Genomic DNA, 15,162 nt, shown 5'->3' on the forward strand with positions numbered 1-15,162 from the left:
CATATAGCGCTGATACAAACTTAACTTTTTTTTTTTATTAAGTTTCATTGTCACCATTACAATACAAGTCATATTTACATAAATAATAATTAATATATCACCGTAATATGCTACCATTTTTTATTAAATCATCTTCCGTTACTTCGCCAATGTCAAGTAAACATACCAGTGCTGCACCCTGTTCGGCCTGTTTTTTATTTTTCTCCCAAAATGAGCTCGTATACCGTTTGCCGTTGAAAGTGCAAATGGCGCGGAAGAGCTTATCAATGCGTTGCGTTTCATATTGCGCTATACTTATGTTGTTACGACCAGCATACGTGTAGAGTTTTGTTTTTGGCAATTGTGTATCTATATATTTGGTATTGCGAAAAACAACTTTAATACAAGAAGCAAAAACCAGCTAATTTTTTTATTCTATACAAACCGCTATTGTAATTCGAACGCAAAAATGCAATATTGTGTTGCACAACATCAGCCTCTAGTGGTGGTATATCCATTTTTTGACGCTTTATTTCGGGACCTTCACTGGTGTCATCATCAGGTATCATGCCAGGCGCCACTTCACGTCTGCCAAAGTTTCCGCGCTCTTTCTGTTCCAATTGTTTGCGATAACAATAATCGCCCAGCGACCAGATTTCACTGTATGAAAATATCTTGAATATGCATACATTTCATATAAATAAATAACAATGCTTACCACATTTGTTGTAGCGTCTGACATTGTAAAAATTGTTTGCCACGCGGTGACTCTTGTAACTCTTTTAATATGTTTTGCACGCAATATTTCGTGTTGTGTGCTGCATTGTCGTAGTCGACACTCAGCTTTAAATACTTAATAATAATATCATCCATAGGCAGCATTCCTAAGGTATAATTATTATTTATTATTAAATTTTTTAGTTATTTAATTAATTAAAAAAATTACCTTCTTTTCGAAAAATAGAAACATTCAATTGTGCAGCTCTACCCACCATTACACTAGTAGCGCCGCACAAATCGCGAAATCTTATTAAGTCTTTATAATTCTGAAACTCTTTGGAACCGCCATTTGCAATCACTGGTATATTGACCGCCTTCGCAACTTCCCGTATAAAATCTAGTTAAAATGTAAAATATAAATTAATTTAATTAAACTATATAAACGTTACGAATAGTAACGATATTTGCCTGGATGTGGCGCGTGCTGTGGTCGTTCATCTCGTGTACGCGCGTGTATCGCAATAGCAGCTATTCCTGTAGTTGCAAAACGCTGCACCAATTTGATCGTATCGTTGAGGTCTGGTAAAATTCTATGTTATTGTCATAAATTAGTTTTCCTTTCATTACTATGTTAGTAATTATACACTTACCTTATTTTGCAGGTTACTGGTATGCTCAAATTTTTGCATAGTGTTGCTAGGATATGCTCCGCCTTATCTGGTTGAGCAAGTAGTGCTACGCCCATTCCTCCTTTTATGGAGAATTCTTTGGGACATCCCATATTTATATCTAGCCCAGCAATATCATTCTCTACTAACTTGCCAACGCTTAAAGCACGTTCTGCGTCACTTGTTCCCAACTGCAGAACAAGTTGCTGTCGTTCCTTTGCACAAGTGCGAAATACAATTGTTCCATCACTTCGGTCAACAAAGTCTATTGTGCCCAATGCAGCTGTTATATGTCAATGCATTAATAGTAATACAACTTTTATATATATAAATGCTTACCATTTACACGTCTCTTGCTTCGCATTAACTTCAAATCAATTAATTCTTCTGTATAAACAATGTCAGCACCGAATTCCAAAGCCATCAAACGCATTGGTAAAGTTCCAACTCGAACCATCGGCGCCATTATTACCTTATTCCGATAGTCCAAGCTTGTGCCATTTCCACCCACTGTCATTTTTTTTAATAAACGTAAAAAATTCTTTAAATTCATCAATTTATGGAGCGAAATATAAATATACTTAGTTGTCACAAATAGAATATATTTGCATACACAATCGACCATAGCATGCTTTTAGACAATCAGCTGATTGCTTTTTTCAACTCTGCTGATTAATTAAGGTTCGTTCACATGCTGTTTTAGCTTCACTTTAATAAATTATATCGAAAATATAAAATCGACAATTTATTAAAAGAGAAAATTATTATTTTCCATTTTTTATTCTTATATTTATATAGAATTTGAGATAATTTTTTTTTTATTTTGGGATTAAAAAGTTTTAATTTTAATCAATTTACAAATTATTAATCATTTTTAATTAAATTAAGATTTTCAATATTAAAAAAAAAAAACATTAATTCAAATGTTAACTGCATAATTGAGTTGTTTGGGTTGGTATTATAGGGGTGCAAATACCCTGTTCCAAATATATTGTATTGTTACGAATTTACTGCTTGCTAGTTTACTTTGTTAGGTTCGTATCTCTGGATTGACAAATAAAACCAAAACTGTTTAATTTAATTCAACAACTCTTTATTTCACAACTCGTCTACACTATAGCAGTTTACTCTTAGCACTGATTGATTACGTTGGCGCTGCCACGGCTTATATAGCCACGCACTTCTCGCTGATGCCGACGTGTCCTTCTAGAATATTGCGTCTGGAAATTACCAGAACATAATGCTATACGGCGCCAAACGCAGACAGCCGCGGCGCCAGACTCTGCAATTGTTCAAGCAGACGGCTGCGGCGCCAGATGTCTATTGTTTCGACAAGCAGACAGCCGCGGCGCCAGATGTCTACAACAAGACAAATGCTATTCCATATACCTACAACTATTGTTCATAATAAGGGATGCATATAGCAATACAAATACAACTTAATACTACTTTTGTAACAGTATTATAAAATAGCAAAAAAAAAATTAATTATCTAGCTAAACGCACTTCCTTATGGCTCTTTTACTACAGTTAAAAAAAATTTGGTTTTTTGTCCATTTCGTAAATATGCTTAACGAATAAGAAAACATTTTTTGTAGTTTAATATTTTTAGTAAATCTGTATTTTATTTTTATAAAAAACTCATGTTGCTCTAAGGATGTTTTCGTTTTAAGTTGTTTTTACTAATTACTAGTTTCAAAATAGCACAGATATTGAACGCTCAAAGCAAATATAAATACAATTCGGTAGTAATTCATTGAATAAAATACTTTCGTATACATTTTAGCAATAGTTTAGAATTTTGTTTAGAATAGTAAAAAATTTACATATAAATTACAATAAAAATAACATGACTCACTTTAACTTCGTTTAATACTTAGTACTGTATAAAAATAAGCTTTTAAAGCTATATTACATGATGTTATAAGTTGTAATATTTTCTCGTTAATAAAAATCCGCCATCCACTATATAAGCTAAAACATATGTTTAATGAGACATATTTAGGCTAAAGCTACTACAAAATCTACAACAACATAAAAGTTTAAAGAAATACCTGTGTTTAGAGATTTTTTTTAACTATTAAATCATTATAACAATAAAATATAATTTTGCCTGTGGTCGGGCTCTTATAAACTCACGTTAACGCAACATTTGAATATATAATTTAATACATATAAATAACATAATGATGTAAATAGAACAGACTATAAAGAATGTATTTGTCTCCAAGTTGAACTACAAAAAATTAACAATTTTGCGCACTATTCTTACTATTCTGCTAAGCAATATTTACAGGTCAAATTCAACTAGTAATAACTAAGTATTTATACGCACATACTATTTTCATTAGTATTTGCGTTTTCATTATATTCGAATTTGGTTTAAGGTACATTTGGATTTTCGACGCTGAACATTGTTGTATTGCGTTTCAGGTAACCGCAATTTCTTGTCTTTTACTTATTCTTTGGCATCTACAACACGTATTGGACATTAATTTCCAGCAGTTCAAATGGAAGCAAGAACCGCAACGATCACAGCGAAACACATTTTTTAGCCATGGATATATCACTTGATCTTTTTGGCAGTACTCACAGTGGAATCCACGGGCTGTACAGAGCTATTGTAAATAAAAATAAAAAATGTACATACAATTGTCTTACTGTAACAAAGTATTATATATGTATGTATATCGATATTTTTTATTGCAACGCACCACACAATTGAAAATATGATGTTCGCATTTTTCAATGAGTTGATCGATTGAGTGTTGCATACTTTTGTTTCGCACATCAATGAAATCGGACAATGACCAAATATCCGCATCGTTTGCAATATGCTCTGGTATGCTTTCGAAGTAAACTTGCTCTCTATAAATAAAGATACCAATAGTTGGCTTCAATTTTAAAACTAACGAAAATGATTCCACGTACCTCACTGCAAAGCGGCAAGTCTTCACAAAATCTTTAACGAATTTCAAGTGAACACGCTTCTTTCGCGCATTTAAAAGCGCTTTATTATTTATGTATAGCGCTGGATTTAAGTCTGGCACGTAAAACAGCGGATACGTATACATCTGATCCAATAAGCGATAGGCGAAAACGCTAACCGGATAACACTTGAAATCCCAACTATATGTATTGACACAAACATGTTGAAAAGTCAATATGCAATATTGAACATATTTATAGAATATAAAGCCACTTACGAATGTAAAATTTTTGCGGGAATAGGTGATATTTGATTGCGATGACATCCGGTGCAATGATATTTACCAAGATACGTACAATAGCGAAAACTACTGATATATTGCCGAGAAACTCGCATTCCACAGCCCGCGCAACGATTGTTCTGCTTTTGTATCAACTCCTTGCGACTGTAAAAGAAAAAAATTCAATTCGTAAGTCTGTTTTTACTAATACCATAAGCAAAAATACCTTATCGAGGGGTGATCCGTAAAGATAATTTGTTGACGTGGTGGCGCCCAATATCGCGTGCCACGTGTAAGTGGTTGTATAACATTTTCATCGGGATTCGAGGTAGGACTATTATCCGGCATTGGCAAAAGTTGTTGCGGAGTATCTTCCTCGGAAACCAGCCATTTCAACTCCGACACTTTTGGCAGATGTTTGTCATTAAATTTGGAAATAAGTGAGAGTCCAACAACTTCAGCAGAAAGTGAATCTAAACAATTCTCATCTAACTCTGCGTAAGGAATATGTTCGCTGGCTTCATCCGGAAAATTCTAAATTTTGTTTTGCGTATAATAATGTTAATAAATTTAATAGCTAAGTTTCTAAATACATACATCAGTTTTATGAATACGACTCTTTGTATTTTCAGCGCTCAAGCAATCTGTGGCAGTTAGGGCAGTTGTAGATTGGCTTGCTTCTAAAAAGTGTATAACATTCGTAAATAATGTATAAAAAAAAACTACAATATTATTTACCTTTTCTACGTCGCCATTTTTTCTCTGGTTCGGTGCTGTTGTCCCATTTTATATGTTCGATTGCTGAGATTATCGCTTCCGATACACGAAAATGAGCATTCTCTTTTTCCAACTCAGTGTTATTTCGAGACATTTGCGAAGTTTCTAAAAAGTCTGTTAACGATTGTTCACATTTTGGCAATGGTTTCGAGATTTCATTTAATTTGGCACCAGTTTTGACTGATCTAACCATTTCCGATTCATTTGCTGACGTTTTATAATCGAGCGTACTTACACCATCCTCAAACAAGCTTTGGGAGTGCCGTGAACGCAACTTTTGTCCGTAAACAGGCATGAATGCATCGAAGACACCAGACGAGATTTTCGAATTATCTGCAGGTTGCTTTAAATTACAAGGAAAGGCTAATGTCGCAGTAAAACCATTAGTTTCGGTATCATCTAAACTGCTAACAAAACTGTTATCATTTTGATTCGATATGGACCAATGGGTATATGTGGGAGGTGTGCTAAACAGATTACATAGAAAACTGCCCAAAGGACTTGCGCTTTTCGCTTTCTGTAAGATATAATTTACATTTACATTTGTCGCACACGAAGAATTTACAATGATATTGGGTATCACCTGTGGTTCAAAACCTTGCGGTATGGTACATGGATCGGTTGTTGGGATTCCCTGATTAAAATCACTTTGTTGGATTTGAGTTTGTTCATAAGCCTGATCGGTCCAGATTTTGATGTCATCGCAATTAATGAATTCTATGCGACGGGCAGGCGCAGTATTAGAGGAAGAAATGGAAGGCGTAGGTGTTGAGGAAGACGATCGCTGACTTAATTTCGTCGAAGCAAATGCTTGCTGTTGGCTTTGCTGATTTTTCGCAGGCTGCTCGATGTCAGGGAAATCGCTACCAGAATACAATGAACTTGATGTTGTTGCTGTGTTAGTAGTAGAATTAGAATAACAGGAACCGCTGTTATTACTCATTTTTGGCGTATTGAGAAGAGTTGACTCCGCATTAAAATCATCTGATTTGACAAATGGCTGCCTATTATCTTTCCGTAAACAATTTTGCGAATTAATAGCCATAGTTTTCGAACGCGGTCTATGCGTTTCGTGGAGAAATAATCCAAATGATGCTTGGGGTTTGTATTGCAATGTTGGAAGGCTTTTGGTTTTACGAAATGTTAGGAAAGCAGGGATGTTCGATGCAACATTTGTAAAATCGGTCTGAAAAAGAAAACATATATTTTAATATACTTTTTATAAGTGCTGTTATATTATATATTATATTATATTACCATTTTACGTAAATCATTTTTTGTAATGTATTTTTCCTCATTGGTTTCCTTGTATATGTCAGTAATCTTTGTAATATTTGTATTTTTAGGCGGAGAAATTGAGAATGTGGGATGTGAATTGGTGCGCCTATGCTTAACTTTCGTTGTAGTAGTCAAGGATTCCATACCGGATTTTGGACTGTAGAGCTTTGGATCTATTTGACTTATCAGACTGTATTGATTCAATTCCACTGCTGATAAACAAATAAAAAGCGCTGTCGAATACGGTTCATTTCGTAGAAATGCTTCTTCTGCATAGTATGTATTGATCAATTCTTTTTCTGCAACCAAAACTTGCAAGCAGACACTTAAGCAATTTGACTGTAAATTACGTAGCACCCAGGAACGAAGAAATCTTTCGATGGGATACTGTCCACGGTCATTAATTACAGATGATGCACCCACGGTTTGTTTTATGCTACTCCCATATGACGCCGGTTCAATAGAGAAATCCGCAAATGAATCACGAATCTGCGCCGACCTACAAACCCACTCAAAATCTTCCACAAGCTTTTTAAAACCGTCGGGACTATCAAGGTAAATATTTTCGCTAGATGAACCTATTGCAGAGTTGCAGGTCGCCTTAAAAACAAAAATATATAATTTAGAATTGTAATGCTAAGCTTAATAACTACTATATAGTCATAGATTATCAAATACCAATAAGTTAAAAAAAAATCGTCTACTTCTAATTAGAAAAAGTCAAAAACATTGTAAGAAGTATACATTCAACATTCAAATATTTTACATTTAGCTTCTTTTACTATCAATACGCATTTAATTCAAGGTTTATCTTATTTGAACATATATAATTACATACACACATACAAAAATTATGCCAACTAACACTTATCTGCATATTTATGTATCAAACAATAAATCAATGAAAAAATATGCTAATACTAATTCCAAAGTAAGTAGGCACACACACTTTTCACAATATAAAAGGTCGTTAATGCTGAGATCTCACCGTTATGGTATTCCCTGATTTTATACGCAATCCATGACGCAATATCTCCACAGTGGCTGTTGTTATGTTTTCATATGAGGATAAGTTGTTTTCATTATTTAGAGTGACGGTTGTATGTCGCTCGTTTAGGAACCATAATCCACAAGATTTTTTTAAATTGGCCAACAGAACTGGAAGATCCATCTCGACATTGTTAATGTTCACACAATATGCTGCCATTTTACTTATTTATTCATTTTAATTAAAATTATTTATTATAAAAGACATTTTGTCACTCAATGTACACAATTAACTTTACTAGTTATTTCATGGTATTTTTACGCTAAGCATAGCGATTTAATAATAATATCGATTACAGTCGAAAACATGAAATCGATGAAATATTTATCAAATTATTTTAAATAAATTTATATTTTAAACAATAGTTTAAAATATCCTATTTTAAGAGTCTTAATATTATTAACTGGATTACGTTCGTGATAAAAAATTAGCTGGCAATGAAAAACAATAATAAATTTAATTAAAATTAATATAAATTCTTCAAAGTTATGTTTTCTAATAACGGTAAATGTTCAGCAAAGCGGCTTTTCTAAAAAAATGGACCAATAACTTCTGAATTAATATCAAGTTTTATTTAAATTGTTGATATTGTTTTTGTTATTATTATATCCAAATTTTTTATAAATAACATTTTTGGTAAACTACCATAAATTACTTCATTAAGAAAACAGTTTTAATACAACCCGTCATTCTTCTTGAACTGTCATTTTTATTGTTAAACATTTGCGACTCTCCTCCCAACGGGTTTAGCAGAAAAATGCATCATCCAAAAGCAAAAATGGATGAATTTAAAACAAAGTTTATGGACTTGCTGCACAAACAGGTATTTAAATACATTTTATATAGTATGAAGAGTTATTTCACGATTAAACATTCTGCAGACAAATAGACAGTTGAAAATACCAGCTATGGGTTTCTCCGATTACTTCATACAGAGTGTCACAACTGAGCCTACGGAAGCTTCTGCAAACAAACTGAAAGCTGGAAGCAATGTACCAATGTTATCACCAAATGGTGAAAGTGATGCATCTAATTCCGATACTGTTGATACTACTGCCAACGCACAAAAATCTGACCAGGAAATACTGGAGAGTATAGAGGAAATATATTTTCAACCAGAAGGGGAGGAGGGGCGCAATGTGCATGGTCAATATGAACTTCAGGTGAGGTAAAATAGTTATATAGTTGCTGTTTCAATATGCATATAGAAAAGTGCATTACACATTGATGACAATGTATGACGTAGTCACTTAAGAATGAAGACGTGCATATGTCTCAGAAATGCTGCAAAACCAGTTTTGTCTCTTCACATCATACGCGCTATGTACATATATATATTTGTTTTTATTTTCTTCTGTAGAAAGTACTTAGTGACGGTGTAAATTTTCAACTAATTGATGGAACGATTGCACAATTGCGGACACAGCATAAAGTCCTATCAAAGCAAGTACTTCAGAACATATTAGAGCAACGTAGTGCTTGCAATGAGGAGTTTGCATCCATTAATGATATACAAAAAGATCTGGAAGAGTCCCTGTGGACTTGTCGAAAAGCACGTTCTTATTTAAATTATGCAAAAGTCAATTTAACCACAACAAGCCTAGAAATATTAGCATCTTATCGAAAGCGTGAAATACTTAAGGAGCTTTTAAATACTTTGCTCGCGATTAAAAAGCTGGTAAGCTAGTTTTAACTACGGTGTATATAATGCTTTCATGAAACAATTAATTATCATTTATTAACATATCTCTTAGAAATCAACTGACGTCGAGGTGCAAAAATTTCTTTCCGACTATAATTACTCTGGTGCAATTGGTTTGCTGCTTAAGTGTAAAGATTCTGCTGAAGAATATATGCAATACAACTGTGTGCAGTCATTGAATAAGAAGCTACAAGAAACCCTTTTGCTAACGGAGTTTCAGTTAGACACAGTTCTCAATGAGGTGGGTAAACATTACACAGACGTATGCAATTTTTTATCAATGTTTAAATAACTGTTTTTTTTATAGATGATTTTGAATTTTGATATGCGAAAGTATGCGAAGCTGCAAGAGGCTTACAAACTGCTAAACAAATCGCTAATTGCTATGGACCAGGTTAGCTGATGTATTTATATTGTTTGGTTTTCTTATAACTAACTTTTCGTTTTATTTAGCTGCACATAAATTTCATCTCCGCTATTCATTCCTCTGTAAACTCAGTTTTGCGCGCTTTTAACGACCCAAATATTGATGAAAATATGAAATTCCTTTTCGAACAACTTTGTGAACAAGTGACTGTGGACAAATACATTTCCTGCTTGATCAGCTTGTGCAAAACATTCTGGACTATACTGGCATCCTACTATCAAATTGTTGTTTGGCATCAAAACTATAAGCTCTATCCTTTGGACATGGAAGACTCGCCCGACATTTATATACAAGAAAAGCTGAAGAAGGGTCAATCACGAATTTGGAATGACATTCTAACAAAGATTTGCACATTTCTGCAAAGCACTAAACTGAAAACGTTGAAGTATGATCAATTCATACAAGTGTTATCCATAGTACAGCGTTTAAAAAAAGTTGGTCTGGAGTTTTGTGGTGAACAGTCCGAGAAATTGATTGAAACAATGCAAGTACAAAGTCAGGAATTTTTCCAACGCTATCACATAACATGCCTAGAAGAGATATGTCTATTTTTGGATAACGAATCGTGGACAATGGTGGATTCGTTTGTGAATATACTCCAGTTGCCGGTGAAATAAATAACTTAAAGTGTTATTAAATTAAATTTTAAATGAAATGTTTTCATAGGAATTTCGTTCTGTACGCAACACGTTGAGGCGGCATAAATCACCGCCTGTCGCACACTTGCTCGTTTCAGCGACATCAGTGAATAATTCACCAACAAGCAATAACAATTGTGACGAATTAGTGTCGGTGCATTCGCAAGACGGTGGTAGTTCCATTTACGGTTCCTATGGTTACTTTCTGCGTTTCTCTGAGAAGAGTTCGCCATTTGATGGTGGTCTGGATGTGGCTATGCTTGAAGAGGACATACTCTCCGGTATTGTAGACGAGGCTTCCTGCTACTTCTCCGAGGACAGTGATGACGAGCAAAAAAGCATGCAAAGCAAATGTGAAGATGAGGCTGGCCATGCGTGTGTTATTGTAAACAACACAACACTGAACGTATTCCGTTGCATTGGCCGTTACCTACAAATGTGTAAGTTGTTGCATTGCATTTCACCGAAAATTGTGGCGAGCATGTTGGAATTGATGGACTTCTACGCCTATGCGGTGCATGAAATTTTCGGCAAAGATGCTGTAAGTTTACTAAGTTTAATATACGATTTTGTACAGTAAGAAAAATATTGCTTATTAACGTTACATTTTTTTCCAGCCCGTGACGATGGAAAAATTTTACAACGCACGTCTTGAGCAAAAACTCCAAACAGTTCTGGACAATGTCGTAACAAATATAAAGATTTGGCCACTAAACTTTTCATCACTGGTGTGTAGTCAACCATGTACAATCAAATATTTTTTATAACTTAAACCGTTACATTCAATTGCAGATTAATAATGAGCTGGCGAATCCAGATACTCTGTACGGCCTTTCACAGCGCATAGTTGCGATAGAGAGTGGCCATTGTATGACACAGCAGTTTCAAACACTACACAATTACCTCAACCATTTGTTAGCGCCACAAGAGCGACCAATGCTAACGGCTTATTTCGACTACATTGAATTCATGGCTGATATTGCACGTCCAGTGTACACATGTGTAACTTCGCGCGTCATTGATTTGCCAGCGGTCTTAGCAATGATCAGCAAAGTGAAATGGGATGTCAATCACGTCAGTTTTCAACATAATAATTATATTGATATTATGAATCGGGTGCGTATGATTTATTTTAAGCATTAATTCATTTAATTATTTTGTGATATATTAGAATATTCAAAGCTTTGCAATGCGTTTGGAGGAAATCGCCAAAGAAATAAATCTTCCTGCGGAAATTATATGGAACTCCATGGCTCATGTCGCGACGCATTTGCTAGTAGAAGGGTAAGCATATTAAATTAATTGAATATATATATTTTTTTTATATATATCATTGTTGTTTTTTTTTTTACAGTTTCTCGAATGTAAAAAAATGCTCCGCCGGCGGTCGTGCGCTAATGCAGTTAGATTTTACAAATTTTATGTCCATACTCGAGTTGATTTCCAATCAAAAATATCCAGCGCATCGCATTTATGTTGACAGTTTCATAAAGGCATATTATTACTCAAATGAACAATTCGAAGAATGGATTGAGGCACAGCGCAATCTGGAGCAATATTCCACAAAGCAACTAACCAATCTCATACAATGTGTTTGCGTGAGCGACAAACGCACCAGACAAAAACTATTACAATTATTAGGTGGTAATAGCACTAGTGTTGGAAATGGCAATAATCTCAATTTAAGTACAAGTAGCACATAGTTGGAATATTTAGACCATACAGCGTCATATTAAGCGCCAAGTATTTGGCCACTGCACAAATATTTATACTTTCGAAAATCCATATGTTACATATCCACATATATGTATATTTTGTGCTATTCAATGCTACGTTAATGTCTCGAAACATTCCACTTTTGATTTATTTATATTTGTAGGCATATTTGCAAATCACTTTACCTCTTGTTATTTATATGCACATTAAGGTTTCCCTTGTTTGCCAAAGTTGATTTGTTTTTTGCAAACGTTCCCTTAAGGGTCATAAACGAGCTTTTTATTGAGTTTAAAGCGTGGCGAAATTATTTTACTTTTCTCATACACTTTAGAACAGAGATTTTTTCTTGTTATCTCCAAAGCACTGTAAAATATCATACAAAACTATTTGCTCTATAAAAAATGTCGGCATAATTTTTTTCATAAAAACATTCCATGAAAGTTATATGCAGTTAAAGATATGTATCAAATGTACTGTATGTAAACAGTACACCATGTGGTATGAGCAACACAGAGTGTATAAATGATGAATGCTTGAATGCGTTTTTAGGGCAAAATCTTCAGGGGGCGTACCCTTAATGTGCATTGTGACTAAAAGTAATTTATTTATTAACTATTTAATCGATCTCCTATTAACCCTATATTACTCAAAACGATGTACTTCAAACTCTCTATAAACTCTCTTCACTTATGATATTGATAAAAAAATTTTCTTCATACTTTGAACGGAGTAAACTTGAATCTCGAAACTTTATTATCTCTTCTCATATACCTATTTTATACATACTTACATATAAATAGACAATTTTATTTATACACACATATTATATATTATTATATTTCGATTATGTACCTTATTAGCTTGTTATATAACTTATATTTTGTTCATCTGATAACTACTATATGTTGGTAAATGAACTCGTTTGTGCAGCCTGACGGACAAATATGTATATCTAGCATCAATAATAAAAAGCAACAAAAAGTAATATGCAACATATTATACACATACATATATACCTTATACATTAATACATCACTGTTAATGTACTGTAATCTAAAGTAAACGTATTTATAGCGCATAAATTTTAAAGTTGTATTATAAATGAAAAAATAACATATAAATATTACCAACACATGTCGGCGATCACGCAGTTATTAAGATTTGTTTGCTTGAAACAGAACTACTTATGTAGGTACAATTAATTTATGTACTTTGCTAATATCATATAAAATTGCCTCCGCTAAGCATCTACCGTAACACCTCCGCCATGATTGCAGCGCGCTTTTGCTTGCCCAGTTCATCTTGTTCATCTGCCTGTTTCCTTATTGCGCCATTCCCAACTTTGGCCCAATTAAACTGCACATCCTTCAATTTGCGTTCGACATAATCGTCTTCCATGTCGACGCATAGGTTATGTAATGCACACACTGTATCCACAATTTTACGCACTTCGTGTAGGTTACGTGCTTCCAGCGCATAAAGAGCGTTAAATCGTTTTGCCATCGAGTCTAGCGCTTGTTGAGCCAACAACAAAGCCGGCTGTAGTGCCATATTGAAAGCACGCTCCCTGTCATCGCTGGGTGCGCCTATGGGCCGCAGCAGGTAGGGTTTGAGTGGAAAGGTTTCATCGCCAATAAGATAACTACCTAGAGGCATTGTTTGAACGTTCAGCGCTAATGTTTGTCCTATGGGAGAGGTGTCGAATGAATATTCATCCGCGAGTACCAAGAAGCAATCGATTACTTTTTGATCGCCATCACAAATAATTTGTAATACCACTTGTCGCTCCTCATTTTCAGCTTCGAGGAATACATCCAATTGTTTGGTGGCCAAAATGCCAAATAGTTGAGGGAATTTATTAAGCTGTTGATTTGCTTGAAAGGTCCGTACAGTGTACTGACGTTTTTCTGGTGTACTGGGCCATTGGATTAATATTTCGTATTGTGCGGAAATACGTCGCCAGAACAGGCGTATAACTTGTTGGCAAACATATTTCGTAATGTTAAATTTACGTCCAATATCTTCGAAGTGCTCATCTGTAGACAGTTTCCAGAGTGCGAGTGAAAAAATCGATTGCGGTGGTGTAGCAGTGGGTAAATGTTGGCTGGGTAAATATTGCCGCAGGCTCTTGAAGATGCGCTGCAGAAAACATATGTAAATATTTCAATATTTTGCCATAATGATTGCTTTGCTTACCAGGAAAGTCATTTTACTCATATGCAAATATCCTTCAAATAGTGTCGTATTAAATTTGTTTAGTAAATTAATTTCGGTTAGGGTTTGACGCCTCACAGGTTCACATGGAGCAGCTGGTATGTAATTTCCTTCCATAAACTTTTTTGAATTGGAATTGTTGGGTGCAACCTGTTTTTCATGGTTATCGTCATGTTTTCTGCGCTTACTTTGTAGGAAAAAATGTAATGCTTCATCATCGGAATCGCTGCAGAGCAGCGGAAAATCCATTTTGGCAAATTGATTCGTCCGCTCCTTGGTTTTGTTCTCGTCTATTAACATATCTTTCATTAAAATTGCGGCAATATTCGGCAACAAAATGCTTTCCATTTTGGCGATGTAAATTTTTCTCGTGTAAGTTTACTATGTATTTATTAATTGCAAATCACTTCAGTTTATAAAAAAAAAAAACAGGAAAATTAAACTACCCTAGTGGTATGTATGTATACATAAAAACAAATCAGAAAGGGGTTTGTTTACAAGTAGTGTATGTACAGATGTGTTCATTGTTATTGTTTACAATAGCTCTGTTCCCTCTCTTAAAGATTGACAACATTTTTGATTGCATATTCTAAGAATATTATTGCTCGCATTTACTAAAATTATATTTATAGTTTTTTAGTTTAATTTAATAAACAAAATTGCATACCTTCTGCATAATAAAAGGATTATCAGCAATCTGTCGTAAATTTGACAAAAAATTACTACTTATACGTAAGTTATGTCATTTTAAATTTGAAGCTGTTTCAACTGCAACCCTGCTTCGAA

The 15,162-nt window shown here is 34.3% G+C and overlaps 4 protein-coding genes across 5 annotated transcripts; 1 reads left to right on the top strand and 3 right to left on the bottom strand.

Moving 5' to 3' along the window:
• Positions 1 to 9: 9 nt before the first annotated feature.
• Positions 10 to 2,075, bottom strand: LOC105222873 (tRNA-dihydrouridine(20) synthase [NAD(P)+]-like). Of its 2 annotated transcripts, XM_011200405.4 has the most exons (8): positions 1,949 to 2,075; positions 1,707 to 1,877; positions 1,350 to 1,650; positions 1,168 to 1,289; positions 926 to 1,096; positions 698 to 863; positions 425 to 639; positions 10 to 348 (listed from the first exon to the last, which is right to left on the bottom strand). In XM_011200405.4, coding segments are annotated over exons 1-8 (1,398 nt in total). In that variant the 5' UTR covers positions 1,950 to 2,075; the 3' UTR covers positions 10 to 97. The 2 variants fall into 2 exon arrangements, with proteins under 2 accessions (XP_011198707.2, XP_011198706.3); XM_011200404.4 differs by having other exon boundaries at positions 1,707 to 2,001.
• Positions 2,076 to 3,559: 1,484 nt separating this feature from the next.
• On the bottom strand, positions 3,560 to 8,110 carry LOC105222875 (run domain Beclin-1-interacting and cysteine-rich domain-containing protein). The gene is made up of 10 exons (XM_011200406.4): positions 7,620 to 8,110; positions 6,611 to 7,231; positions 5,937 to 6,539; positions 5,315 to 5,870; positions 5,174 to 5,256; positions 4,803 to 5,110; positions 4,574 to 4,741; positions 4,299 to 4,496; positions 4,082 to 4,235; positions 3,560 to 3,985 (listed from the first exon to the last, which is right to left on the bottom strand). The coding sequence occupies exons 1-10, from the start codon at positions 7,836 to 7,838 to the stop codon at positions 3,797 to 3,799; spliced, it is 3,099 nt and encodes a 1,032-aa protein (XP_011198708.3). The 5' UTR covers positions 7,839 to 8,110; the 3' UTR covers positions 3,560 to 3,796.
• Positions 8,111 to 8,344: 234 nt separating this feature from the next.
• On the top strand, positions 8,345 to 13,317 carry LOC105222876 (syndetin). Its single transcript, XM_011200407.4, has 11 exons — positions 8,345 to 8,502; positions 8,561 to 8,842; positions 9,040 to 9,357; positions 9,434 to 9,622; positions 9,689 to 9,775; positions 9,835 to 10,416; positions 10,475 to 10,987; positions 11,064 to 11,174; positions 11,239 to 11,562; positions 11,618 to 11,730; positions 11,801 to 13,317. Exons 1-11 carry the CDS (start codon positions 8,437 to 8,439, stop codon positions 12,147 to 12,149), a joined length of 2,934 nt encoding a protein of 977 aa, XP_011198709.2. The 5' UTR covers positions 8,345 to 8,436; the 3' UTR covers positions 12,150 to 13,317.
• LOC105222877 (uncharacterized) lies at positions 13,110 to 14,979 on the bottom strand. Its single transcript, XM_011200408.4, has 2 exons — positions 14,359 to 14,979; positions 13,110 to 14,301 (listed from the first exon to the last, which is right to left on the bottom strand). Exons 1-2 carry the CDS (start codon positions 14,722 to 14,724, stop codon positions 13,411 to 13,413), a joined length of 1,257 nt encoding a protein of 418 aa, XP_011198710.2. The 5' UTR covers positions 14,725 to 14,979; the 3' UTR covers positions 13,110 to 13,410.
• Between the last annotated feature and the right edge of the window lie 183 nt (positions 14,980 to 15,162).

This window comes from Bactrocera dorsalis, chromosome 4, assembly GCF_023373825.1.
Source record: "Bactrocera dorsalis isolate Fly_Bdor chromosome 4, ASM2337382v1, whole genome shotgun sequence".
Classification (NCBI taxonomy): domain Eukaryota; kingdom Metazoa; phylum Arthropoda; class Insecta; order Diptera; family Tephritidae; genus Bactrocera; species Bactrocera dorsalis.